General features: G+C 48.9%; 1 protein-coding gene across 9 annotated transcripts in view; it reads left to right on the top strand.

Annotated features, from left to right (window-relative positions):
• ABCD4 (ATP binding cassette subfamily D member 4) overlaps positions 1-26,608 on the top strand; it is a 683,911-nt gene that overhangs the window by 435,579 nt on the left and 221,724 nt on the right. For all 9 annotated transcript variants that reach the window (XM_069637624.1, XM_069637622.1, XM_069637620.1 and 6 more), the window contains one exon: positions 18,469-18,674. In XM_069637624.1, coding sequence (XP_069493725.1) covers positions 18,469-18,674 — 206 coding nt within the window. The remainder of the gene's footprint in view (positions 1-18,468; positions 18,675-26,608) is intronic.

Below are 26,608 nucleotides of genomic sequence, written 5' to 3'. Positions count from 1 at the left end.
GGCAGTGTCCCCCCCCTCAAGGATAAGGCGGTGAGCGCACCTAAGGTGGTGAAGGCCTTAATCCATCCGGCCAAGCCCTCTATCGAAACTGTCACGGCGGCCCTGGCTCAGCCTGTGGAGGCTACACCAGTGGTGGCGACCTCGGGGCTCAGAGTCTCCCTGCCACCTCGGAGGGAGTCCTCTTTTGTGCCCATCGATAGGACCCCCGTGAAATCCCCGGCGGGGAAGAAAAAGGGGGGCAGGGTGTCGTCGTAGATTCGGCTTCAACCTCGGAGGAAGAGCTGATCGAGGTCTTAAGCCAGGGCCTTGATCGCCCGTCGGATTCCCCTCTGCCAGCGCCGCAAGACAACTCGGCGGCCATTTTGTTGGCTATACAGTCCTTATGCTCAGAGATAAGGACGAGACTACCGTTGCCGACGGAGGAACCTCTCCCGTCGGGGGATCCTGAACCGGGACCTCCTGGTGTTCCCCCGCCCAAGAAAAGAAGGATTCACCCTCCACCTCCTTTTCAGCCGTCGCGCCCCGTCCAGCCCTCCTCCCCGTCCACCCGAGGGGATGATACGGGGACTGACACGGCAGCGACGGGCACGGACGACGAGGTATACGACGAGGATCTACCGTCGTCACCTCCCACCAGGGCTTCTCCGCCCGACGAGATTGGATCGTTCCACTCCATGATCGCCAGGGCATCCGAGCTTTTCCAACTCTGCTCTGAGGAGAAGAAAAAGGAAGGATTCCTTTATCAACGGCGCGAGGCCAAGAGGAAGACGGTCCTCGCGGTGCCTCTACTGGACGACATTTGGGATGAGGGCCTCTCCCTCCTCAAGAACCCTTCCACGACGCCAGCTAGAAGAGACCGGTACGAGAAGAAGTACCGGGTCCCGGACGTGGCCCCCCTGTGCCTCCGGGCGCAGCCTACCCCGGACTCCGTCGTCTCCGCGGCGGCCAGGAAGAAAGCGGGGGGGGTGCGGCCTCCACATCGACTTCCCCACCGGACGGCGAGGGAAAGAAATTGGACGCTATGGGACGCAGGGTCATCTCGTCTGCAGCGACGACGATTAAAGCGGCCAACGCCTTGGCTATCGTGGCCCGCTACGACAGGGAGCTATGGTACAAACTGGCTCCCCTGCTGGACTTCCTACCGGACGACAAGAGGGCGGATGCCCTGGAGATCCTACAGGAAGGTGAGGTGGCGTCGGACCACGCCATCACTATTGCGACGGACATCGCCGACACTGGGTTTCGCCAGTTGGGCAACGGCGTGTGCCTTAGGCGGCGTGGATGGCTCAAGGCTACGGACTTCCGTCAAGACGTACAGACCAGAGTCCTGGACATGCCGTTCGATGGGAACAACCTGTTTGGGAAAACAGTGGACGATTCCCTTCAGGCCATTAAAGCGGACACTGAGACGGCCCGGGCCCTTGGGGTTCTGCAGCAACGACGGACGCCCTTTCGGAACAGCGGAGGCAAGGGCGCCTCCAAAGGTTCCGGCGGCGGTTTCTCCACCTACCGTCAAGCGGCCCGCTCGTCGTCTCAGGAGGCCTACAGAGGACGAGGCAAGTCTGGCGGACCCCGCCGTCGTCGCCAAGGAGGTCAAGGCGGCAAAGCCTCGTCGAAACAGGATTGAACCGGCCGTGGGGTCGGGCCCCCACCGAAGCACCCCGGTGGGAGGCCGGCTGGCGAGCTTCGTCAGCGTGTGGGAGTCCATCTCCACCGACCGTTGGGTGCTGGACGCCTTAGCCCGGGGCCACGCGCTCGAGTTTCAAAGAAGGTGCCCGCGCGTCCCCCCCGTGGCCAGGAAAGAGCTTCAAGTCCCTCAGCTTCTCCTGGAGGTAAGGGCGATGCTCAGGAAGGGCGCCATCGAACTCGTCCCAAAGAGGCTTCGGGGCTCCGGAGTTTACTTGAGATACTTCCTCGTGAAGAAGAAGACGGGAGGATGGCGCCCCATCCTAGACCTGTGACGTCTGAACAAGTTCATCAAGAAGCAGAAGTTCCGGATGGTCACCCTCCAGCACGTCCTGGGTCAGCTGGAGGAAGGAGACTTCCTGTCGTCGTTGGATTTGGAGGATGCCTACTTCCATATTCCCATCCTAAAGGGGCACCGAAAATTCCTCAGGTTTGTGGTCCAAGGGCGTCACTACCAGTTCAAAGCCCTCCCCTTCGGACTACGGTCGGCACCCAGGGTATTCACCAAGTGCCTTGCACCGGTGGCGGCGCAGCTGCGCCGCGAGGGGATCCACGTCTACCCCTACCTGGACGACTGGCTCATCCGAGCCAAGACGAGGGAGCTCGGCGTGGAGCACACGGCAAGGACCGTCCAACTTCTCACGGACCTGGGATTCTCCGTGAACTACGCCAAGTCCCACCTGGTACCCGCGCAAAACGCACTGTTTCTGGGAGCGAAGCTCAACACAGTGTCCCTTCTGGCCTCCCCGTCGGAGGAAAGGACCAGGTCCATCCTGGGCAAGGTACAGCGGATGTTGGTTTCCGACGCGGCCAAGGTGAGGTCCATCAAGTCCCTCCTCGGAATGATGTCTTCTTGCATCTACCTCATTCCCATGTGCAGGCTCCGGATGCGCCCGTTGCAGGAGTTCCTGGACGCGCGCTGGATCCAAACGACGGGCGGCTTCGAGGAGAGGATCACACTCGACGAGAGTTTCCGCCGAGCGGTCCGGTGGTGGGGCACCCGCGCGCATCTGACGGCGGGCATGGACTTCCAGACCCCAGACCACCAGGAGACAGTGACCACGGATGCCTCCCTGGAAGGGTGGGGAGCGCACACCGAAAATCTGCACGCGAGAGGCCTTTGGCTCCCGACGGAGAAGTCCCTCCATATCAACGTCCTGGAGCTCCGTGCAGTGTTCTGGGCCCTCAGGTCCTTCCTTCCGTCCCTCAAGGGCAAGGTGGTGAGGATCTTCACCGACAACACCACCACCATGTTTTACATCAGGAAACAGGGCGGAACCAGGTCCCCAGCACTGTCCAAGGAGGCGCAGGACCTGTGGCATTGGGCCATCGCCCAAAGGATGTTTCTGGTGCCGTTTCATCTGGCAGGGATAAAAAACACCATCGCCGACTCACTCAGCAGGGAGCTGCGCTCGTGCCACGAGTGGGAACTACGGCAGGATCTAGTGGATCGCCTCTTCCGACGGTGGGGCACACCCCAGATCGACCTGTTCGCGACGGCGACGAACTCCAAGTGCCAGAGGTTCGCCAGCAGGTTTCCCCAGGCGAGGAGCATGGGCGATGCTTTCTCGTTCCCCTGGGAGGGCCTGTTCCTCTACGCGTTCCCTCCTTTGCCACTGCTAATCTGGCTCGTCAACCAGCTCAAGAGGTCACGGTGCAGGATGATCCTCGTCGCACCTGCGTGGCCGAGGCAGATATGGTTCCCGGACCTTCTGGACTTGTCAGCGTCCCCGCCAATCAAGCTGCCGGTGGACGCGGATCTACTCTCCAGGGAAGGAGGCGCCATCCTCCACCACGACCCGAAATCACTGAACTTGCAGGCCTGGCTCCTGCAGCGCTAGAGTTTGGAGGATACGACATACCGGCCGACTGCAGAGAGGTTCTTGCAAAGGCCAGGGTGTCCTCGACTCTTAAATGCTACGGACACAAATGGAAGAGGTTCTCTGTCTGGTGCCACGCACAGTAGATTAACCCTCTACGGATTACGGCTCCCCAGGTACTGCCGTACCTGCTGACGCTGGCCAAAGCTGGTCTGGCACACGCGTCCATCAAGATTCATCTTGCTGCGATCTCCCGATACACCAGAACCACGGGGCGGACGTCCTTGTGGTCTCATCGTCTGGTGAAAGAGTTCATGAAGGGACTGTTCAGATCGTTCCCGCCGGTGAAGGCTCCGGCCCCGGCGTGGGAGCTCAACGTGGTGCTGACCAAGCTCATGGGACCTCCGTTCGAGCCTCTGCACTCGGCCCCGTTGAAGTTTCTGTCGTGGAAAACAGCGTTTCTTGTGGCCATCACCTCCGCACGACGGGTGGGAGAGATCCAGGCCCTTTCCTGCAAGGCCCCGTACTTGACTTTTCACGACACGAGGGTAGTGCTCAGGACGCACCCCTCCTTCATGCCCAAGGTACCGTCGGACTTCCATCTCAACGAACCCTTGGTGTTGCCTGTGTTCTTCCCGTCGCCTTCGTCGCCGGCTGAGAGGACTTTGCACTCGCTGGATGTGGCTAGAGCGCTGAAGTTCTACGTGGACCGCACAAAGTGTTTTCGGAAGACGTCACAACTCTTTGTGAACTTTGGACCTGTCAATCAGGGGAAGGCTCTCTCGAAGGCTTCCATTTCCAGATGGCTCTCCGGCTGTATCATGTACTGTCATCGGTTGGCAAACCGACCGCTGCCTGGCCGTCCGAGAGCCCATTCCACCAGAGCGACCGCAGCTACCACGGCGTTCCTTTCTGGTGTGCCCCTGCTGGACATATGTAGGGCTGCTACGTGGAGGTCGACGCACACCTTCACGAAATTCTACTGTGTCGATCGGGATTCCAGGGAGGAGTCCAGGGTCGGCCAAGCAGTGCTGCGCAACCTGTTCGCCTGAGGTGAGCCTGGTGAGGAGGTAAGATGCTTAATGTTGAGTTTGATGTAATGCTTAATGTTGAGCCTTTGCCACCTCCCGTGGTTGTGCATGTGTGTACTGCTATGTATTCTTTATTCATGAGCATGTGAATCCATGCCAGACCCCATGCTGGAGAAGGAACAAGTGACTTACCTGTAACTGTTGTTCTCCAGCATGGGTCTGGCATGGATTCACATGCGAACCCTCCCGCCTACCCCTCTGCGGCTCTTCACTTGGTCATACTGCCACTTCACGTGCTTCCAAATCTGAAGATGGCTGCCAGAGGCGGTGCTTAGGTAGAGGGCAGTCATTGGCTGTGGTCAGTATGACGCAGAGACCAGTGATTGGCTATTACTACGAAAGACAGATCAGAAACGAAACTGATACTGGTTTTTTTCTTTACCGAGGATTCCCGGCCTGACGACGGGGAATATTCATGAGCATGTGAATCCATGCCAGACCCATGCTGGAGAACAACAGTTACAGGTAAGTAACTTGTTCCTTATTTTCTCCAGCGCCACTAGCGTCCACACTCTGACCCACCACTGTGCAACTATCGGGCCTTACGGAAGCTTACATGAAGTAGCTAGTGTTAGTCTTGCAGCCACCACAAGCTGTGTTATCGCCTGTGCTGTCTGGCCTCCCAGTGGGTACCCAGCTTCGTCATCAGACTCCCCAAGAACAATTACTCTTGGGTCCAATGGGAGAGCAGCCCCTGTAAGATCTTTTATATGTGAGAGGATCGCCTTCCGATATATTTGAGATCGAGGAAAAGACCACCATAAATGTCCCAACGTTCCTCTCTCCACACACCCCATCTAGCACCTGTCTGAGAACTCAGGGTTGATTTCATGCAACCTGCTCAACATATACCACCTGCACAAGATTTTATAACCACATTCCTTCATCCCTGTATATCGAGATACCTTGCAGGTTTTCTCCCAGATATGTGACCAGGAATCAGGCTGGATGTCGCTGCCCATTTCATCCTCCCGTTTCAGCATATAAGGTAGTCTGTCGGAATTGTCAGATAGGTCAAGCAATCAGTAGCAAGTGGCTGTGCGCTTTGAGGTAAGACCCTCTGTCAATGTAAGTTCAATCCCTTTAGGTTCCCACGTCCCCCTGCACCTGACATCCCTATTTGTGGTCCAGTGGCAAATCTGACAGTATTGGAACCTTTCTCCTTCATCGACAGCAAATGTAACCTTACACGCTTTAAAAGATTGTTTATTACTTTTTGCAACTTTATGTTAGAACTCTGGAAAAGAGCCACAGCCGACCAGTTGAAAGACTACATCCTATTCACTTTATATTGAGTTTAGCATGTAAGGGTCAGGTTAGGATTTTGGACACAGGACAGAGAACTTTACTTTGGACATTCTGACACCAACATCCTTTGGTTTCGTTGTGGCAGGGAACCCCCTCTTAGAGATACGGCACAGTAGGATTTCCTCCAACCACTTTTTATTGAATAAGTCTTAAGCAATCACTACAATGTCCTTGTGTACGAATCTTACTCCTGATGATTCCTTACACTTGTTAGAATCTAGCCCTTTTGAATCAGCTAGCTGCTGCTTATGCTCGGGAACTGGAGGCAAAAATGTGCTCAAACATTACTAAAATCATCATGTCTTTAAAAGTGGTCACCTTATGTTCTTCAACTCACCCACTAAAATTATGAAGGGGGTTATTCACATAAGTAACCGAAGTGATATTCACATTTTTCCTTTGGTCTCTGAATCTCCAAGTGTTCGATGGGAGTCTTCACAAACTTTAAAAATAGAGTGTTTTTCAGTTTAAGTCTTTTCTCTCAGTGACAGGAAACTCCAGGATGGAACTGCAGTCACTCTTGGAAAGTGTGCGGAACCTGAGGGCGTCCTCACTTCCTCTCCGCTGGTAACCTCTTCTCAGGTGGCAAGGGAAAGGCCATCGCTTTTGGATTCTGACCCTAGGGGTGGATATGCGAGGGAGGATCACCTGGGTGGAGGATACTTGGGGATTGGGGAGAGGATGTCCCTAGGTGAGCCATGTTATCCACCATGTCCCTTTCTCAATGAATCCTCCATGCTTAAAGCCTGTATAGGCTTTTGTCAGCCATTTGCCTATTCTTCCCCTAAAACATTCCCCGAAACACACCAGTACACTACTGGGACGGAGAGGAGGAAAACTAGAACAATGCATCCTCATTGTGTTAATGCAGACACATATCAACCCCAGCCAGGTACTGAGACAAGGAGGAGGACAACAAGAGTAAAGCAGGACTACCGCTTTAGTGGCGAGTGGTCTAGTCCTTTTTGGAATAAGCATGGAGGCGGGAGCTTTAAAATCCGAAATCAAGATGGAAAGGGGGTCTGCTGTGGGAGAAAACCAACAAACTGCTGGGTGCATGCAGACCTCTCCAGTATAGCGGTGTGGCAAGAGGAGCGCTCCAGATCCATGGAAAAGTGCAGAGTTTATGCAGCAGGAAGCAAAGCTACAGGACGCTGGAGGCTGGTGGCAAGTCGTAGCAGGAAGCAAAGCTACAGGACGCTGGAGGCCGGTGGCAAGCTGTAGGAAGGAGGCCGGCGTGACCGAGGGAAACAGTTGTGCAAGTCCTGAGTCGCAGAAGAGGCACTGCTGGGTGAACGCGAGCTGCAGAAGACTGCTGGAAGAAGACGCAAGGTACTACTCGAAGAGAAAGGAACCCGTAGAAGAAGCTCTGAACTTTATTTTGAACACTATTCACTTTTGATGATGACATCCCCACACATTGTATGCAGTTAGTTGTGAGGGCAAGTATATGTTTTGGACAGACAGATGATTATTTTGGACTTCCTGACACAGACTATCCTTAGCTTTCTTTAGGTAGGGAAATGCAATCTTAGAATAGGGCAAGTTGGGCATTACTCCATCCTTCCTTTTGAGTTAATAAAACTTTGTTAGACAAGCTTGAACCTGTTGTCTGTGTCTGACTCATGATGCATTCACAGAGGCCTGCTGGGCATGCAATCTTATCAGACTCTTTACTTCTTGTACCTCATAGGCAAACTCAAATGCAGTCAACATTCAATTAGGTCTTACTTTTATTTGTTTAAATGCATTTTTAATGACCCTTATCAAAAGCAAACATGTTATTACAATATCAAGTCATTTAACCATGCCTTGTAACAGGAAATACCAACAACAGAGAATTTCCATTGTAACAACGTACCCAACTCCGTGCCCCTCTGCCTGCCAAATAGACCTTTTAAATGTGTTTATAATTATCACCAGATGAACCTCATGAGCCAGCGGTCAAACCACTCTGACAAGCCGCCTATGTTGTTCCATTCAATCACACACCAATACAAGTGACAGGTTATGGTTTCAAGAGTTTCTTTTCATCAGAGGGGGACAGCAAACCATCCAGCAATATTGCTCATTCTGTTCTGTTGGACATCTTAACATTATTTAATGTCCTTCCTCTGGGAGGAAGGATATCTCAGGTGCAACACATTTGCCTTGGAAGCAAGACAACGCAGCGCAACACAGGTTTGAATCCTGATCCCACGCTTAGAAACCACTCGTTGGTATTAAGCATGTTATGAAAGAACAATTATAATGATAGTGTATGTCAATTCGATCCTAATCAATGTCGTCAAATATATCTTTCTTTGATTTCAATGGAGGGAAGGCTGCAAAATGAAAATCTTTCCTAACAGTATGTAACTCTTTAAAGATGAAAAAATTGCAACATTCGTCGGTATTGGTCATCTAGGTGCTTTGAATGTGGGCACTTCAATCCTTGAGCAGTCTAACTTGCACTGTCTAGCGTGCAGATGTGGCTGATCCTCTCGGCTACCAGAGCCCTGAGGCTAATTGCTATCGCCAAATCGAACATAAAATGATGCGCAACGATCAGGTTATTATTAGCATTTGGTTTTAAAAATAGGCAATTTTTGGATATTGAAAAAAGGCATTGAAGGAGAGGAGCCTCCCTTTTTCAAGTCACGTGTTCATACCTCTATAATGCCAATGTTGTGATCATGAATCACATACAAGCATATGTGGGTTTAAGCACAGCACATCACTATGCTCTAGCTGCATTCTTGGCAATGGCTTTCAGTGCTTGCTCTTCAGGACAGTGGCTAATGTGACATGCTGGGTATGGCCGCACCTTTCACATGGGCTGTACAGTTTCATTAAGTGCCACACCGTAGGGAGGAGCAGTTACTTTGGTGAAACACGTGTGTACAGGCGCATTATAAATGCCACATCACATCATATCAGAGGCTGCTCTCCAAGACAAATGACCTCATTACGGGTCCCGCGCAAAATTGCTGTTGCTACCATGTCCATGAAGCACTGCTGCCGGAATCAACGGTTGATTCCGTGTTGTCAAGCACGTGCATTCCGGTATGCCGGAAACGGTGGCACCGACAGGCTGATAATTCCACCAAACCCCTCACCCCCCCCAAATCCCAACACTGCCACCCTTGGTGCCGGTGAGTCAGATTCCTGCTCCCAATCCCACCAGCACCGGTAACAACGGTGTCGTTATTAACGTGATCGGAAATACACTGTTCGTCGGAACAGAACATCTACCAGGCAGACATTAATAAAACACAATCCATTGCAATCCTCTGAGCACAGGAGTGATGCCCACATCCAGAGCACTGAATCAGAGTAAGAGACATGACATCAAGGGTACCTGCAACCCGGATAGTGGAGCATGCTGACCAACTCTTCAGCACTGACCTCAGGAGGGAGGCCCAGCTATGAAAAAAGGCAATCTGGGGGGAGGTGGCACAGAAGGTCACCGCAGTTGGAACAACACCTCACACTGTGCGTGACTGCCATAAAAGGTGGGAGGACCTGCGTCTGAGGGTGCAAAACCTCTGGTCAGCCCAGCGCACCCAGGGCATGACCACAGGAGGCGGCACAGCATCCCCCATCTACCTGCAGCCCTGTAGTGTGCTGCACCTCGAATCAATTTAGGGAGTTGATGCAGCAGAGACCGGAGGCGTGACATCCGAGGGGGCTGGTCCCATCACATCACAATGTCACATCAACCTCCTTGTCCACCCTGCTTGCACTAGAGTTGCCAAACACCTCAAGTACGTTGTGCACTACGCCAGTACAGCCGGGGCCTCCCCTGCAACGTGATTGCACATATTCACATACACCTTGCCCCAAATCTCATTCATACCGCACTCACACAGGGAACATATCACAGGCCCCCTGTATTGCCCTCACAAGATGCTCCTGCAGGCACTCAGACACACATCCCCCTGCCACAGCCTAACTTGTGTTCTTACTGCCGTGCTAGCACAGGCACAAAGTCACCTCTGTGCCAAGCACCTACACCATCAACAAATGACCAGCTGCACACACCAAGGAAACATGTGACCCCCTCGTCCCATCCACCATGACCCTGTCGCCAAATCATCACCAATGGAGTAGGTGCCACAGGCAGTAGGCACATGTGTAACACATCCATGGCACAACCAGCCACAAAATCACATTATACAGCTTGTGTGCCACACCCCTAACACCCTACTCAGAAAAAACAAGTACACCACGGAAGCGCCACTGCACACACCATGTAAGGACATATCACATCCAGCCGCACAGTATCCCTGACACAAGCATGTGTGCACCATGCCATTCCACCACCATGTCCCTGGCACAGCAATGTCATCAGAAAGTACTAGCATTCATGTCTGTCTCATCAATCCACACCCATCACTGATGCCCTGCCTTTCTGATTCCCTCAGGCACATCATCTGGCAATGAGGTTGGCCAGCCGCAGAAGGACCACCACCACCTCGACACAGGACTCCATAGCCTCAACAGGCAGATGTGAAAGTGCCACCCCATCTGTCCGCCCACCCCAGCCCAGCCGCCTCCCATCCCAGTGGCACCTGTACCCCAGCCGCTCCCGATCCCAGTGGCACCTGCAGCCCAGCCGCCTCTGATCCCAGTGGCACCTGCACCCCAGTTGCCTCCGATCCCAGTGGCACCCCAGCCGCAAGGATGTGCACAAGGGTGTCCTGGGGAAAACACTGGTGACGAGGCTGGAGCTAATACTGGTGACACAGACCACCGCTACGAAGAGGTCGTGCCCTTCAGTCCCCTGGGCCAAATGAGCCCCCAACCTCTACCCTTCCTCAGTGTGAGGGACATAGAAGGGCGCCTGACACGGATGGAGCAACGCCAGGATGCTCTGACATCACTTGTGCAACAGCACCTTAAAGAGGCACAACTGATGCGGGAGAGTGTGCAAGCCAGTTCTAGGCCGAATGAACGGACATTGGGGCGATGCACATGTGCCATCGTACAAATGTTATGCAGGGTAAGGAAAGGCAACACTGTCATGTCCTCAATAGCAGAAACTATGGGCATGTTGCTCCAGGCCTTCCTGGACCGAAGGCCCCCGTCAACACCACCGGCTCCCTCCACTAGCACCACACCAGGAAGTTCAGTACAGAGCAGCCCAAGGTGTCGTTCGGTGTGGCTGTCTTGGCCTGCACAAAGCTGCACCCCAGAGCATAAAAGGGCCCACAAATAGGACACGGATCCATGGGTGCCATGTCTGAGAATTTTCCTAATGTACATAGTTATACAGGACAGGATTTGGCCAAAGACAGTTGGAGGGATAGTTGGGGAGGGGGTGTGGGGAGAGATAGTTGGGGATGGGGTCTGGGGGGAATAGTTTGGGTGCACAGTATTACTAGTATAGCAACTTAACATTTGTACATAGATTCTAATCACAAAATATAGTTGGTGTTGCAAACTGAAATTATGACTGGACATTCATTATTCCGCGTGATTGTATTTATTTACGTCCAGTGCCCAGTGCGCAAGGTGGCCTGTGCCACGTGTGTGACAGGTGATTAGAAGTAGTGCTGTATAAATTAATCCCGTGCAACACGTCCATCCATTCCGTCACGGCGCTGGCCAATTTCCTGATCATCATCACTGTCATCCTCAGCCTCAGGTGGGTGCATGTCCATGTCGGGGGCAGGGAGACGTTGCGTCTGATGCACATGTTGTGCAACATGGCACAGGCAAACACTATCTTTCCCACCTTTTCTGGACTGTGCATCAGTGCTCCCCCCGATCTGCTCAGGCAGCGTAACCTTGCCTTCAACAAACCAAATGTGTGTTCAGTTTTGCCCTGAGTATGTACATGGGCACGGTTATATGCCTGCTTGTGGATGTTGTGTGGTTGCCTCACAGGTATCATCAACAATGGCGACAGGGGGTAACCAGCATCACCTGCACTGGGGCAGCAGAAAGTGTACAATGTCATTCCTCTGTCAATGTCATGTTGGCACAGTCTACATAGTGGTCATTTTAGTGATATGATATGGTATTGGATAGTGGACAGGCATGCACATGCAACATATAGTTCAGCTAACATATGTCCTGTATCGGGTGCCTGAAATTCACTATGTCAAAATGCGTGTGGGGGTGTGGTCTGCAGTGGCATTCACTTGGGCCATTCACAGGCAACCGGACCTCCGACCTTTGTAATACCAAAGACATGAATTGAAAAGCTGCATCTATCATTCTTGCGTTATGAAGGAAAAGTTAACAAGAAGTCCATGTACTAGTGTACTTTTACATTAGAAACTAGAAGCATGTGTGATTGTGTGGTTATAACAGGCAGGGGACATGAACAATTGGTGTGCTGACAAACACTGTTGTGTGGGTGGGTGCAGTATTGTTCTCTGTCTGTCCATCAGGTGTTGTGTATTTGCTTGACTGTTATTCCTTCATTTGTTCAATTTGTTGTGGTATATGTTGTTTTCTTGTTTATAGTTCAGAATAGCTGCTCTCATGCTTGCACTGTATCAATTTAAAAAATTGTGGCACACCTGTCAAGGACTTGGACTCAAGGCATGCTATAACTGTGTAACAGTTTCAGTCACACCTGTACACTTTCATGTTTAATGCACACACAACACAAAGTAGATACTAGTCCCCTTTCATTTAGTGACTGTACATGTAGTACTATTGGCTTGAATTATGAGAATTAGTCTTATTCATGGCAACCATTCCCCTTTACACTCCCTATCCTGAACATATTCCATTTCATGGAATTTTCGTTATTTAAGGAGCACAGGTAAGTGGGATGTGAGATGGAATGAAGCATTCAATGTGCACAGCCACTGGTGATGTGTGTTTGACATGGCCCCAATTAAAATGTGCTCATGGCCTTGTAGTTGGACTCACCCAGCAGCCAGGTACACTATGCTGTTTCATGCCCCCTCAATCAAATGTGCGCATGGCCTTGTAGTTGGACGCACCCAGCAGCCAGGTACATTTTGCTGTTTTATGCACCCCTCACCCCCCCCATTTCAAATGTGCTCATAGCCTTGTAGTTGGACTCACCCAGGTATGCTGTCCACCGTGACGTGCCATGTACCAAGGCAGCATGGAGTTGTGCAGCACCATGGAGTCATGGGTGGAACCGGTAAATCTGGCACAGCAATGGGTAATGATGAGGTGGGCATCACGCACCATCTGCACGTTCAGTGAATGATATAGTTTTCTGTTGCGGTACAGAGCCTCCACACCATGCTTGGCCACCAGCTCCACATGTGTGCAGTCCAAGGCACCAATGACGTTTGGCATGGCTGCAAGGGCATGGAAGGCTATTTTCGTGAGCTTGACCTGGTCCGCTGTTCTGGGTAAACTGATGTGGTCTCGAATGTGCCACAGCAGTGCATCAATGACCTGGAGCAGGACACGTGAAAAACAGGGTTGCGATATCCCATGCAGCTCTCCGACTTTGTGCTGGTATGTGCCTGTGGCAAGGAAGTGTTGCACGGACACTACCCTGAGCAAGGGGGGTATGGCTGTGTTTATATTTACGAGGCTGACCAGGTCGTCATGGATCAGGTCCACTATATTGATGATGATGTCTGTGTCTAGCCGGTACAGGGTGTGGATCTGTATTTCACTCAGGTTTAATGGTGTGGCCCTTAAACAAGGGATTGGTGGATGTCGGCTTGGTGTAACAGGCTGGGCTATGGCGGTTTGCTGGGAAATGATGGCCCTCCTTCTCCTCATGTGCCTCTGCTGCATCCTCTGCCTCCCTGCCTCTTCAAGTAATAGTCCTGCAGGCATGGCCTCCAGCTCCAGTACTGCTATTGCTACTGTTAGCATTGTGGTGTTGTAAGGGTTGTGTGGTGTGGGAGTGGTCCTTTTGTGCTGTAGCACTGCTGATTGGTGGCATCTGTGCTGATTATTTGCACCTGTGGCATGTTTTTACACACATGATTCTACTTAACGCTTGGTCCGCGATGCTGGTTTTTCCGGCATCGATTTCACCTTGATACTGGCATGTCCATGCCGGTAATTGCGTGTCTGTGCTGCTCGTAATGTGCACTTAATAACGCCATGACGGGATGGCAGGCACGGCTGAAGTGGCACTCCCCAGATACCGGCAACGATGGGTCACTTGCGGTGCTGGTGTTACTGGCATCCGACTCAGACTGTGCCGGTCTGGAAAACTATGGTGGTACGGAACTACCGGCACTGTTGTTTCTGGATCGGCTTCCTTGTAATGAGGCCCATGGTCTTGTATCATTCCAAATCGTACATTGTATGTTAGACAATATTACTAATATTGATGGCAAGTTCTGTATATAATAAAGTTAGAGTCACGGATTTTAAATATACTCAGACTATTCCCACTATTGTTAAACATATGGCACAAATCATCACCTGTCACAACTACCACTTGATTACATGTATATTTAAAATGACATCCTTGAAAAGGACCCTAGAGGTCGAAACGTGTGTCGGCTGACCACATGTGTACTGTATAACAATAAAAACCAAGTGGTTTTCACCCCGTCAATTGTGTGGATATTCATCCTTCCTAAAGAAGCGCAAGGTATCCAGGACTCTACCTTTATTCCTTACAAAAGGCGATGACCTTGCTGCTAATCAACATATTCACTATATCTCAGAGCGAAGCGCTGGGAGTGTTCCACGCTAGGCCCCACCCGTCTTCAAGTTCTGTACATACCTTGCACTGCATGGGAAAAACCTCAGAGATGGACTATGTTACATACAAGTTAAATGGTGCCTGAGGATCGCCATTGTGCAAAAACAGCAACAAGTAGGGGGTTGCTTGTCAATAAATGAAAAAAAGCATAGTGTGGCTCCTGATAATACAGTAATACTGTACTTGACTGGGGCACCCGTTGGAAACTGTTCTGTCCAATCTTAGATGAATCAAAGGGTAAATCTACAGTCAACTAAAATAAGTACATACCTAGAGTTTAAGGAGCTGCTAAACTCAACCCTTATTAACAGAAGACATGAGGGGATGCTGAGGGGGTCTGTGAAACTCTTGCCCTCTGCCAACCTAAGTTAAGTGCTGTGCACTCCCTCTGAGAATAACAGAGCTTCTTTGCCCCCTCCCACTAATCTATATGTTCATAATCCTTTCCTGTGTAGTCTTTTCTCAAGTCTGTCCAGCCCTCACTGGTGCCAGAACCACACCAGATACTATGCCTGGGCTAACTCCCAAGTATTCTCCCTCTTGGATGGTATTCCTGAGAGTATGAACGCTATACAATTAAATGTCAGTCTGAATGTTCTTTTGGGGCCTCCATTCAATGCTTGCCTTATCATAAACCAACTGCTCGTCATTGGCTTCAAACCCCTTTTCTATCAATACTGTCAGACGCAACTGTCCAACCTGTTTTTTCACTTTGTCATTGACTGTTGCTGCTTACACAATGGATCCTCCCTGGTTATATATGATATGATATGGCATTTATAACGCGCCTATACTCAAGTGTTTCAAGGGGCGACGAGGCAAGGGAGGGGAAACAGACGAAAGACACAGACAGTGATCCTACTAGGCTAGGTTACATTGAGATCGCGCAAGGGGGGTGGGAAGGGGAAAAGTGTGGGGGGAAGAAGGGAGGCAGTGAGGTACATAGGATAAAAGTACAATAAATAAGACAACAAATAATAAATAAAAGTGCGGCCAGCAGGTGGCAAGTGCAAGGGTCAGTGCAGACATCAGGTGTCAAGTGCTAGTAGGAGCTATAGGGACACAAACAGTCCTCGGGTGCAAGGGATGCCACGGGGGCAGTGCAGGTGTGCAGCTGGTGTGGAGGGGACCTGGGCCGAGATCAGAGGTTAGCCAGGTAAACCAGTGCAGTTTCAGATTCAGCCGGGAGATCAGCAGGGGAGAGGTGGAGAGAAAGCAGAAGCAAAGAGGAAGGTTTTGAGGTTCTTGCGGAACCAGAGATGGTTCTCCTCAGGTTTCAGAGAGGCAGGGAGACTGTTCCAGATGGAGGCCTCAGCAGAAGAAAGAGATCTACCATCAACTCGCTGCTTGGAGAAGCGACTAGCCCAGAGGGAGTTGGAAGCAGATGAGCGAAGAGCCCGAGAACGAAGATATTTAGGAAGAGAGAGTTGAAGGTATTGAGGCCCCAGGTCCCAGAAGGCCTTGTGGACAATGCAAAGGGGTTTGAACCTAATCCGCGTCACCACTCTGAGCCAGTGCAGAGATTTCAGTCCTCGAGAGATAGGATCGCAGGGCTTAAGGCCAAGGACAAGTCTTGCAGTCCTGTTTTGGATGAGTTGCAGAGGGCGGAGAGTAGAGGCAGGTAGATTTAGAAAAAGGCTGTTGAAGTGGTCCAGCCTTCAGCGAACCAGAGCTCTGGAGACAGTGAGCTTCTGGGGGAAGGAGAGGAAAGGAAGGATACCTCTGAGGAGGTGCAGCTGGTAGTGTGACTTCTTAGGGACGTCAGAGATGTGAGGAGAGAAGGAGAGTGTGGGGTCGAAGATGATCCAGAGGTTTTTAGCCTCACAGGTGGGAGCAGGAAGAGGGCCAAGAGAGGCCGGCTAGAGAGTGGCAGGAAAGGAGGGAGCAGGTGTGCCGATGAGGAGAATCTCGTTCTTACTGGCATTAAGGCAGAGATCATTGGCGGCACACCACTCCTGGATGGCAGTCGGAGATGAACGAGGAAGAAGATGCGGCAGAAGGGAGCTTGAAAATGATTTGAGCGTCATCCGCATAGCACTGAAAGTTGGGGCAGACAGCAGCAATGTGTTGGGCAAGAAGTGCCAGTTACTGGTTGAACAGCCAGGGACAGAGGGTATACCCCTGGGGAACACCACAGGTAGAGATAGAGGAGAGGAAGAACCCAAATTGGACCTGGGAATGTCAGTCAGAGAGGAAGGAGGTCAGCCAAGCCAGGGCCTGATTGGTGATACCCAGGTTATCACGGAGATGGTTGAGCAGGATGGCATGGTTGACCGTGTCAAAGGCAGAAGAGAGATCAAGTAGGATGAGGACACAGGGGGTGTTGGAATCAAGGTTGGAGAGCAGGTCTTCACGGATGTTCAGGAGAGATGTTTCTGTGCTTCTGGCAGCTCTGAAGCCAGACTGATGGTCATGGAGACAACCAACAGATTCAGAGTGAAGATTAAGCTGGGAGATGGCCAGCTTTTCCAGGAGTCTGCCTCGGAAAGGAGTGATGGAGATAGGGCGATAGTTAGCCAGGCAGTAAGGGTCGGCAAAGGGTTTATTAAGAAAGGGTGCACAAGGGAATGCGTCAAGGGGTAGAGGAAGACTCCAGTGGCGAAGGAGTGGTTGTAGAAATCAGCCAGAACTGGAGCCAGGGTGTCAGTGTGGTCCTTGATGGTTTTGGAGGAACAGGGGTGAACCTGTTTTGACAAGACTTTCATAGATCGGACTTGTCTAGAAACCTCGTCTGAGGTGAACAGGGGAAAGGCCGAGAAGGAGGGAGGAAAGGTGACTGAAGAAGGGCCAGAGGAAGAGCAGGGAGTAGAGGGAGGAGGGGGAGAGCAAGAGAGAGAGAGTAAGGATGTCCTGAGTTTTGGAGATGAAATGAGAAGTCAGGGCCGTGCAGAGGGCCTGGGAGTGGACAGACGAGAATTCCCAGAACACTGTACTGTCCTCTGAGGTGAGGAATGCATGGCCACAGTCCAGTCAGGCTGTCAAACGAAACCCCAGTGATGTCGGAAACCAGGTCTGGTAAGTGAAGGAAAGTATCCCCAGTCGCCCAGCCCACAGCCCTCAGCCCTCTAAATGACAAGGAAAGAACACAATACAAAGAAACTTGACTGGCCCCCAAATGACCAGGAGGTTTAGACATATACAACTGCCCTGCCCAAATCTCCTGCTTTTAAGTTATGAATTCTACTATGGAAGTACTCTAGTAGATGTAGAACTGTAGGTCTGACAATGGGGTCCTGCAAAGCTGTACATCCCAAAATTGAATATAGCATCACACCGTAGGGCTTTCTGACCCACTGTGGTGTTGATCATTCAGCCTTATGGTTGATCATCCTGTGTTACAACCAGTCATCACCCTGTTGACTTCCCTGTCATGCCATCAAGATGTATGTTCTTCCTTACATGTTTTGACTCTTAATTTAATCACATCCTACAATAATGTATGTTTAAATCCTTAAGCTTTCCGAACCACACAGTGTGTCTTGAATTGCAAAAGATTTGTGCTGTATTTGTGCTTGGAGTCTCTTCGTGCAGATGGATCATAATCTTTGCCTTGATCTGTCTCTTTTTGCCCCTGGTATCCTTCCCCATTGTACTCCACTTTCTCTTTTGCTCCTGGCTCCCATCTTCCCTGCCACTGTCTATTGTGCCCCCATTGCTTTCTGATGCTATGTTACTTTCTTTTGATATGTTTCTCTTATAGTTTTGACCTTTTGCTCTCTTGTACCTATAATCTTTTCTAATATGTTTTGATGTCTTGTTTTTTAATAATGTGCCCTTTTGTGTTTTGGTATGTTTTACTTTTGTTTTCTTGCCTGTCTTGTTCAGTTGTGTTTTGGTCTACTTTTGTCTTTGTTGCTTTTTGCTTAATGTTTCTCTCATGTCTTGATCTTTCTTGTATTTTTGTTTCCAGTCTTCCAGGGGAACAAATGGTGACCGTGGATACAGCCTTTGTCCTGGACAGAGTGTCTCTCTATGCGCCATCCTCTGATCAGCCATTGGTGAAGGACTTAAGTATCAAAATCACTCAAGGGAACAGTGTTCTCATTGTAGGAAATACAGGCATGGGCAAGACCTCTCTGCTAAGAGTACTGGCAGGTCTTTGGGAGAGTACACGAGGTAGGTATACACTTTGTTATTTAGGTTTTTACCCAGTCCTAGCTTCTGGTAGATTTATCGGAGAGTACCCATAGTAGGATCTCCACCTTTTGATTGGGTTATATGCTTCCTAAGGAATGGTTGGGCCCAGTGTTCGTATCTTGGGCTTTTTAATACTGAGATTGTCTCGCCCTCACTGTTGAGGTGCTGGCAGAGTGCAAACGTGTTAAACTGATAGAAATCCCATCTCGTAATAGCTTTTCTGGCAATCTCTTGTGAAGTTGGGCTGGTCAGATGTTAGTCGGTTGGTTTTTTCAGAAAGGAGAATTGGGTCTTAAGGGGCTTGACTCTGAGGGAAAGTCTAACCGAAAACGGAATCATCCATATTTGACAAATGAGTGTTTGACTGGGCATTTCTGAGATTTGGTGGTGAGATTTCCATTCCAAGGCACTTTTCTATGTCTGTGGTGCTGCACCATCCCCTTTAGATAAAATGTGTGCTCCTAAAGGCCTCCATGTTATGTAGTCAGGAAGAAGAGTTTTCAGTATCTAATGCTCGCTCCTTTTAGTGCTTATAGACCATTAGGATGCCTTGTATCAGCTTTTCTCTTTTCACTTGTACTGTAACGATCTATAGACAATGACTCTGGTTTTGTTGATAATGTGTGCCCTTCCCGATCATAGTAACTTGATGCAATTGGAGGAGAGCCAAATGGTTTAGGACATAGGGTGTGAACTCCATGTTGTCAGTCATTGAAGCGGTCCACATCGGAAGGTTTGCCTTAATGCTTGTAATTATTTTCGTAGTTGAAACTTTGGCTCTTCTCAGTTTCCTAACTATTTACCAAACTCAAAGATACTTTTAAAACACTATGTGGTGGCTTCATGGAAATAGATGGATGGAAGATAACTCAAGGGTTTATAGTGATTGCATCAAATGCCAAAGCATCCAATGCCTTAGCATCTAAAAAAAAGCAACAAAATAAAAGCATCGAATGCATTTTGTTTCCATTTTTATTTTTAAATGGGCGGGTCCCCCCCAAACCCTGTTTTTTTACCCCTAAAACTCATTATAATTCAAATAAAACCTTTACCTTTGAAAAAAATGCATTAGATGCATTTTTTTCTCGATGCATTTGTTTCGATGCTTTGGCATTCAATGCTTTGTATTCGATACAGTGACTGGATACCAACTCAAGTGTAGCAACCTTCTGTTAAAGTCTTCTTTAGGTAAGTTGCCTCTTCATTGAGGAGAGATGACTGGGATATCTGGGAGCATTTAGTGTCCTATAAATACCAAAGCATAACTATCACAACAGAAACTTATAATGGATTCCTTACGGTTCTTAGCACTGTAATAACAGGTGTTATTAAATACCCTAATTAATGGTGCTCAATCAAGCTGCATATGTGTTACGATGCATTTTCAGAATCAGCCATGTGGACAGATTGAGACGCTACCCTATTCTGATGAACAGAGAAAGTCACTAATGTCCAGCCAAACTCTTATCAGGGCAGTGTGACTCGACAGAAAGGCGTGAACTTAGGAAGGAGTGAGAGTGGTGAAGGGTTCAGTTGTTAAGCATACACAGAGCACTCTTAATAATTCAAATTAGGTAGAGAGTACACAAATAGATTGAATTAGACAATCTTTAACAATTAAAAACCACAGGTGAATGACGCTCGAAAACATTCACTATTAAAATATAAATACATTCATTGTTGGGTGCTCTGCTAAGAGCACTAACACTTTTTCATTTAAAAACAGTTAGAAATACTTTTCAAGGTACTGTTGTGCAGTACAGCAAGTGAGTAAAGAAAACAGAACCAGATAAGCAATCTGTCATAATCTGAGCATGTCTGATTATGGGGCACTGTGCTACTGTGTGGGTTGTGACATCACAGTGGAACCTGGGAGGTTGCTTTGGGATTCCGGGGATGGCAGTTGGTCCTGCTGCTCTGGATGGGGAAGGATGTCCCGGTATTTTCTCTACATTCTATTTTGTCTATCAATAAACTCACGATTACAGCATACCTTATGGTAGTTATTTCACAATCAAGACGTTGAGAACCACTAGGTTGTGAAGTTGTGAAGAAAAGTTAGTAAACATCATACAAAACCTTAGAACCAAGGTTCTAACCTTGAAATTCTTTCTCTGGCTAGAAAAGATGGGGCTTAGTGCCCTTAGAGTCACAAGTCACAATAAAAGTATTTTCAGGAGGCTAATAGTCTTTTTAGGAAGCTGAGCAAGTGTTGGCTTGAGCCAACAAGTATGATATGATTTGATATTATATGATATGGCATTTATAACGCGCCTGTACAGAAGTGTTTCAAGGCACGATGAGGCAAGGGAGGGGGGACAGAGGGAAGACCGAGACAACGATCTTACTAGGCCCAGTGTCATTCAGATCGTGCAAGTACATGGGAAGGGGGGGAAGGGAAAGTGCAGAGGGGAAGGGAGAGGGACAGTGCGGTATATGGGATAAATAGAATAAAAACCAATAAGTAATAGTACGGCCAGCTGGTGGCAAGTGCAAGGGTAAGTGCAGACATCAAGTGTCTAGTGCTGGTAGGGGACTGTAGGGATACAGAAAACAGTCCCCAAGTGCGGGGGTTGCCCGGCCGGCAGTGCAGGTGAGCAACTGGTGGGGGAGGGGACCTAGGCCCGAGATCAAAGGGTGGCCAGGTAACCAGTGCAGTTTCAGTTTTTCAGCAATTAATTCAGCAGGGAGAGAAGGAGAGAAAGTAGAAGCAAAGAGGAAGGTTTTGAGGTGCTTCTGGAACCGGAGATGGTTCTCCTTAAGTTTCAGGAAAGCTGTTCCAGAGGGAGGCCCCAGCAGAGGAAAAGATCTACCACCAACTCGTTGCTTGGAAAAGCGACTGACCCTGAGGGATTTGGAGGCAGATGAGCGAAGAGCTTGAGAGGCAAGATATATAGGAAGAGAGAGTTGAAGGTATTGAGGCCCCAAGCCTCAGAAGGCCCCGTGGACAATGCAGAGGGTTTTGAACTTAATCCTCGCAGCCACTGGGATCCAGTGGAGAGATTTCAGTCCTGGAGAGATACGATCCCTGGGCTTGAGGCCAAGGACAACAGTCCTGTTTTGGATGGAATGCAGAGGACAGAGAGTAGAAGCAGGCAGATTTAGAAAGAGGCTGTTGAAATAGTCCAGCCTAGAGAGAATGGTATACACCAAATAGTTCATTTACAATTGTTTGAATGAACAATTGACCGATTTTAAAGGGTCTCATTTGACCTTTTCACAATTTACTGCATATATATATATATATATATATATATATATATATATATATATATATATATATATATTTAGACAGATCTGGCTTTCACACAACTCTGCATAAATAACGCTCCAATACCGGTCTACCTCTGCATGCCACCAGCTGCCATCCTGTATCATGTAAAAAAAGCATCCCTTACGGTGAATTTATCCGTTATCGCAGGAACTGCACCGACTTGGCATCATTTGACCACTATTGTGCCCTAGCGGCAATTGACTTTTTGCAACAAGGCTATACTAAAAGAACCATCGAAATGGCCTAAACCAAAGCCTGTGGACTCTGTAGGGACAAACTATTGTATGGCGCCAAATCTGATAAGACTACAACTGATGATGAACCCAGACTCATTGTCTCTTTTGATAATGCGTCCAATAATGTTCGTTGGATCATCGAACAGCATTGGCGTGTCCTGATTTTAGACAAAGATCTATGCCCCCTATTGTCTAAACGTCCCACTATTACGTACAAAAGAGTCCCTTCACTCAGAGATAAGCTTGTTTCCAGCTTTCTGTCACCCACTGATAAAAGTCCCTCCCTCTCCAATTGGTTGGCGGTCTCCCCCATTGGTTTTACGAAATGTACCAAATGCAAAGCATGTGCCCATGCCACTCCTTGCAAATCTTTTTTACATCCAGTCACCAAATGTAATCAAATCATTAATTACTCAATTAATTGTGACACTTCCTTCGTTGTTTATGTTCTCTCGTGTCCCTGCGTGAAGTGGTACGTCGGGAGCACTACATGCAAGCGCAAATTAAGGATTCTCCAGCATCTCAGGGCGATTAAAAATTCGGATTCTGCTTACCCCATGGCCAAACACTTCCGACAGGAACATTAATTTGCTTACGTTTTTTGCAGTGGCACACATTCCTATTCATCCCAGGGGTGGAGACCGTGTTTTAAAGTTAAGACAATTGGAAACTCGATTTATCTTGGACTTTGATACTAAGTTTCCTAATGGACATAATCTGGATGAGGAGCTCTGCACGTTTCTGGGCACCTAAGACTGGCTTATCTGCCCCATTCCTGCTATGCTCTTTCTTGCTTTGCCCCATCTTGATCTCCTTTTGTTTTAGGTGTTCTCCGTTGGCATTCTTCTCTATTTGTTGTATCCTTGGCCTGTATTGGATTATTTTACACCTTATTTAATGGGTGTTTTTGTCTTTTGCTTTAGACTTATTCCTGTCTAATTTCTTAGCTGTTGCAGCACGTCTTTATGGGACCATCTTTTGTGCAGTCCTTTTTGCGTTTCTAAATTCTTTCTATTCCACCTTCTTTTCTATGCTGTTACACAGTTGCTCCCCTTTGGTTTGTACACTTGTACTCACAATCGCTGCCATTTCCCCCTGTATATTTGTTATCTTTTACTTCTCCCGTCTGTTAGAATTACGGCCTGTTATTCTCTATATTCCGCCCCTCCCCTTTTCTTGTTGGCTAGCCATGGACCATGCGATTCTATATATGTTAATGCTACCATTCTGGCTTTGCAAGTTTGCTCATTCTGAGGTTGCTGTATACTGTTTTTATAATGGTGATACTCTGCAATTTTGCTCCCATAGACTTTAATATTCTGGCCTGGTACATTTGCACATTATTATGCTGCTATCCACTTGCACTTTATTCAATTTTTTATTGCGTCCAGAATGTTGTATCATGCTATTTTTCATATCTATATATTGCAACCTTGTTCTCGCACATTTGTGCTCCATTATGCTGCTACTACTGCCCGCACTTGCACTTTACTCAATTCATCAGAATGTTGTATTTTGCATTTTTGCATATGTGGATATTGTCACTTTGGTCGTGCATGTTTGCACATTACTTTGCTGCTACATTCGCTTGCACTTGCACTTTACTTTGTTCTGTTGGTATTAGAAAGCCTTTACCATGTCCAGCCATGACTTACATATCTTTGATATGTTTTCCTTGTAATATGGGGCTACGATATGGCCTGGTCCATCCTCATAGATGGGTTTCGTTTGTTTTTTCAATTGTGGGGGTTAACTTCATTCATTCAACTGTGTACATTTTATGATCTGCAAATTGTGTTTTAATATTGCAAATCACATCGGTGGAATTATGAAACCATGGGTCTGGGTGCCATGGAATGGGTGCTTTGGTCAATATTTTATGGACACTTTGTCTTAACTGGTTTCCAGTGCCTTTTCCACCATCGCGCTCATTTATTTACATTGCCGACCATTCTTGCCTTTTCATTCCATCATGGCCGCCGCCCATTCCATCTTCCCAAGCACCCATTTAGTTCCATTGAAATAGCAAAAGGACTGCATCTATCCAACTACTAATGTGCCCAGGTCCTTTGTTTCTTCACGTGATCAAGCACTCAGTTGAGTATGAAACGCGTTGTGTGTGGGTCACGCTTACGGGCGGCCTGACGCTGTTTTTTCTACTTCCTTCCAGCCGTATCTTTTACCGATGTCTTTTTTTTGTATGACACATTAAATAACTTTCAGACCTACATTTTGCTATGAGCTGAGCTTCTTTTTTCCATGACCATGGCCTTTTAATCGGCCGCGGAGAGTGCGGTTAATTTTTCCTCTTTCTCCTTTCTAAATATATATATATATGGAGTTTGGGGGGGCTTTGCATTGGGTGGGGGGTTGCGGGGGGTTTCCCCCTGCATATACGGTACAATTGACCTTCACAATTCGGTCAATTGTGAAAAGGTCAATTGTAATTCGAACAATTGTGAAACGTTCAATTCGTATACAACCGAGAGAACCAGAGCTCTCAAGACAGTGAGCTGCTGAGGGAAGGAGAGGAAAGGAAGAATACCTCTGAAGAGATGCAGCCAGTAGTGTGACATCTTGGAGACATCAGAAATGTGAGGCGAGAAGGAGAGTGTGGAGTCGAAGATGACCCTGAGGTTTTTTGCCTCGCAGGTGGGAGCAGGAAGAGGGCCAAGAGAGGCCGGCCAGAGAGTGATAGGAAAGGAGGGAGCGGGTGTGCCGATGAGGAGAATCTCAGTCTTACTGGCATTAAGGCAGAGATCATTGGCGGCACACCACTCCTGGATAGCAGACAGTCGGAGATGAGAGAAGGAGAAGAGGTGGCTGAAGGTAAAGAGGTTACACCTCTGGGGAACACCGCAGGTAGAGATAGAGGAGAGGAAGGACCCAAGTTGGACCTGGGAGGGTCCATCAGAGAGGAAAGAAGTCAGCTATGCCAGGGCCTGACCGGTGATACCCAGGTTATCATGGAGATGGTTGAGCAGAATGGCATGGTTGACCATGTCAAAGACAGAAGAGAGATCAAGTAAGATGAGGACACAGGGGGTGCTGGAATCAAGATTGGGGAGCAGGTCTTCACGGATGTTCAAGAGAGCAGTTTCCGTGCTTCCGGCAGCTCTGAAGCCAGACTGATGATCATGAAGACAACCAACAGATTCAGGGTGAAGATTAAGCTGGGAGATGGCCAGCTTTTCTAGGAGTTTGCCCAGGAAAGGAGTGATGGAGATTGGGCGATAGTTAGCCGGGCATGACTGGTCAGCAGAGGGTTTCTTAAGAAGAGGGTGCACAAGGGAGTGCTTCAAGGGGGATGGGAAGACTACAGTGGCGAAGGAATGGTAACAGAAGTTGGCCAGGGCAGGAGCCAGGGAGTCAATGTGGTCCTTGATGGTTTTGGGGGAACAGGGGTGTACCTGTTTTGATGAGACGTTCATAAATCGGGCTTGTCTAGAAACCTCATCTGGGGAGAACAGGAGAAAGGCAGAGAAGGAGGGAAGAAAGGTGGCCGAAGAAGGGCCAGGGGAAGAGCAGGCAGTAGAGGGAGGAGGGGGGAAGAGAGAGAGGACAGGATGTCCTGAGTTTTAGAGATGAAATGAGAGGCCAGAGCCGTGCAGAGGGCTTGGGAAGGGAAGGAGAGGTGGAGACTGCAGCAGGGTTGGCCATTTCCTTGCAGCTAGTTACTACAAGTATTTCAAAGTTCAGTAACAATTAGAGGAACATCTTTTACAGACCCTCTCCCAATCCATCCACCTTACGGGAGACCCAGCGGAGGATACCAGGCCAGAACACCACAGTTCATGGAGAGATAGCTCTAGGACTTCATGCTCATACAACCCTAAGGAGATGGGCAGTGGGAGGAAAACATGTGTTTACTTACCCCTTGTTCTCAGATTCACTCAGGGACCACTGTAGGGGTTTCCGTAATCGCTGGGCATTCTGTATTCATTACTTTGTTCTATTGGAGGAAGCCCGGGGGTCATGGGGGTGGAAGTCACTTCAGGCATCAGGTTCTTGGGTCTTACTAGATCCCGGTTCCGTGCTCCGATGGACTGGACTCTGGAAAGCTGGACACTCGGGACACACAGACTTCGGGACAAACACTTCTGTGACGACCTCTGGGGACTCCCAGGGTGCGACACAGGCAGGAGGCAGCGATGCCCACTTATTCAAAATGGCGCAGATGATGGATGTGAGGGGTCAGTAATGCGAGGCATACAACTGCTTGTAGTTTTCTCAAAGTAAGACATTTTATTAAAGTAAATGTTTTCAAATAAGGCCTTGCTTGCCCTACACTACAGAGGGATTCCCTACCTATTCCAAAGACTAAGGGAACAATCCCTAGCATGGGTAAACTGCCTCTCGCTCTGAACAACAAACATTCAAAGAAAGTGATAAAGCAACACAAG

The sequence above is a fragment of the Ambystoma mexicanum genome, chromosome 14 (genome assembly GCF_040938575.1).
Source record: "Ambystoma mexicanum isolate Mex_15411 chromosome 14, UKY_AmexF1_1, whole genome shotgun sequence".
Taxonomy (NCBI): Eukaryota; Metazoa; Chordata; class Amphibia; order Caudata; family Ambystomatidae; genus Ambystoma; species Ambystoma mexicanum.
Note: the sequence above shows the minus strand (reverse complement) of the source record. Positions and strands in the feature narration are given on the sequence as shown.